A 2,557-nucleotide genomic window follows, 5' to 3' on the forward strand; every position below is an offset into this window, starting at 1 on the left:
ATGGAACTCCCAACGGACTTAATAGTTGAAAGTTTTGTTCGAGCACCCGTTAAATCAGTGTGTAGAGCCAAAGCGGTGTGTAAACTTTGGTTTTCTTTGTTTGCCCGATCGGACTTCGCAAAAAGGCACTACAAAGAATCCAAAATCACTAAAAAGGTAATGTTCTTTTCATGTTTCTTAACTGAAGTACTATCCGTAGACGCAAGCAAGCCTCTTCTTGCTGCAGATGCAAGTTGCATTGTTCCATACCCAATGACCTACTCCAATGCATACATGAAAATTATGGGTACATGCAGGGGCATGATACTTATTTGGCTTCCTACATACTTCTTCATTTGGAATCCGTCAACCGGGTTTACTCGTTGTTTTTTTGCATATCCACCTACTATGAAAATCTGTGGTGATTATTTTGGTCTCAACTACTATGGATTTGGTTATGACCCATCTGAAGACAATTATGTTGTGGTTCAAATTTATCTTAGTAAATGTGATCCGTCTCATCGCGCTCTCGTCTATTCTGTGAATGGTGCTTCATGGAGGGATTTCGAAGATGAGTCCCTTTTGAGAATTACCTATCCTTGTATTTCTGTTCATCAGGGAAGTATCGGTGTGTATTTTGGCGATTGTCTTCACTGGATTACTTCAAACTGGGAAACCAATGTTGATGTTATTTTGGCTTATAATTTGATTGAGTCAAAATTTTATCAACTAAATATTCCAACGGAAGTTAAATTACAGGACTATACTCTTTGTTGTTTGAGAAATATAAGAGATTGTTTGGCATTTTGTACTGTCATGAGAGATGAAAACTGGGTCTACATGGTCGACATATGGGAAATGAAAGAATATGGTGTGGACACTTCTTGGACTAAGTTGACATCTATGGAAGTCAGTAATGACTTTCCAGGATTTATGTTGCCGGCTTGTTCTTCAGATGATTCTATTTTATTTGTCAACAATCAAACGGGACTTTTGGCAACATGGAATGCAATAGATGAGACATTACAATATAGGAATTTTGGCCATGTCACAGAATGTGAGCACGAGATGATAGTGTGTGAAGAGACACTGCTTTCAACCTAAGTTTAATGTAATTTTATTATTTTTATGCTTTTGTTACATTATTTGATGTAGTATAATCTTTAATATCATGTATTAATTTATTAAACATATTATGAAATCCAATTTCTTGACTATATATTCAATTATATAAATATAATATTTGATATTATACATTTTATATCTGATTTTTTCAGTGCAGTTTCAACGAACAACTTAAAAAAAATGGCTTATTCAATACTTTAAAACTGATCATATGATCTAACACATTTTTTAAAAAAATAAGTAGCTAACAAAATGCCTTATTCATGGAATTAAACCCTAAACTCATTAAACACAGACCATTCGGTTGCTTTTCAGACATACACGTATGCAATTCAAATTCCAATACACGAACGTAGCATCAAAAGCTAATAATTTCAACTACTGTAAATTGAATTTAGTTTTTAACTCACTTAAGTGCACTCGAAAATCAAAATATCAAAACTTTGTTATAATTTTTTCTCCTTTAATCTCCAATTTTGTTAAATGTTATTATTCCAAACTTTGTTACTGCTTCATCTTCATAATTAATAAATTTGGTTTAGGGTTTTTGTCTCCTTTTATCTCCAATTTTGTTAACTGTTATTGTTAAAGTTTGATTACATTCATGAAAAATTAAAATCCTATTGTTTAATTATAATAATATAATGTAATAAATATTAACCACAGGAGATGGTTTGGGAATACCAAAGACATTATTATACGGTAAGGTACACACCTGTGGTTTTGATTTTCTCAATGTACAATCATTAATTGCCCAGTACCGCAACTCTTAACGTTCCAAACAAAAATCGTGGGCCGAATACAATCGGTCACTTTATCATTCTCTCAAGAAATACAAGACAGCAACAGCAACCCCCTTTCATCTTCTCCGAAGAATCATATTGTTGCCACAGTCATCTCAAAAACTTCAAAATCGTTGGTTAGTTAACTTCATCATCTTCATTTCATTATGGTTGTTTAGGCAAAAAATCCTTTATTTTACGGCTTAATGATTTTCATACTTCAGTTAATATAAAAATCAAAACTTTACATGTTAAATTCGTTCATATCACTGTTCTTCGTCTGTATTCTGTAATACAAAATAAAAAACCCATTGTTCTTCATTGCATGTATCCTTAATGATCATTTCATACATTGCATATATTCTTTTTACATTATCTATTTTTATGTCTACGGTTTAGGGTTTATATTGCATGCTGGAAATAAACCCTTCAATTTACTTGTCTTTCTTCCTGTTGAAGACATATAATGGATTATTTTAACGACGCTGATGACCAAAACCCACCAACACACTTCAGATCTGACGTTTACCCAAATAAGGTAAACTTATTTTATGTTAAATAAAATAAAATAACAAAATTCAATGCTATTAACAACTTATGTTCTTCCATATTTTTGTTTTGTTTTTTGTTTAGGGTCGCATCCATTTAAATGGTCAATTTTACAAATACTG

At 32.1% G+C, this 2,557-nt stretch overlaps 1 protein-coding gene across 1 annotated transcript; it reads left to right on the forward strand.

Moving 5' to 3' along the window:
• Positions 1-1,083, forward strand: LOC145952293 (F-box/kelch-repeat protein At3g23880-like). The gene has a single exon (XM_083064634.1). The coding sequence runs from the start codon at positions 1-3 to the stop codon at positions 1,081-1,083; it is 1,083 nt and encodes a 360-aa protein (XP_082920760.1).
• Positions 1,084-2,557: the final 1,474 nt, after the last annotated feature.

The sequence above is a fragment of the Cajanus cajan genome, chromosome 10 (assembly GCF_000230855.2).
Source record: "Cajanus cajan strain Asha chromosome 10, NIPB_CcT2T_4, whole genome shotgun sequence".
Taxonomy (NCBI): Eukaryota; Viridiplantae; Streptophyta; class Magnoliopsida; order Fabales; family Fabaceae; genus Cajanus; species Cajanus cajan.

Bases quoted from the DNA above. Each gene is read 5' to 3' on its own strand.
- LOC145952293 (XM_083064634.1), top strand. From the start codon at position 1: ATGGAACTCCCAACGGACTTAATAGTTGAAAGTTTTGTTCGAGCACCC.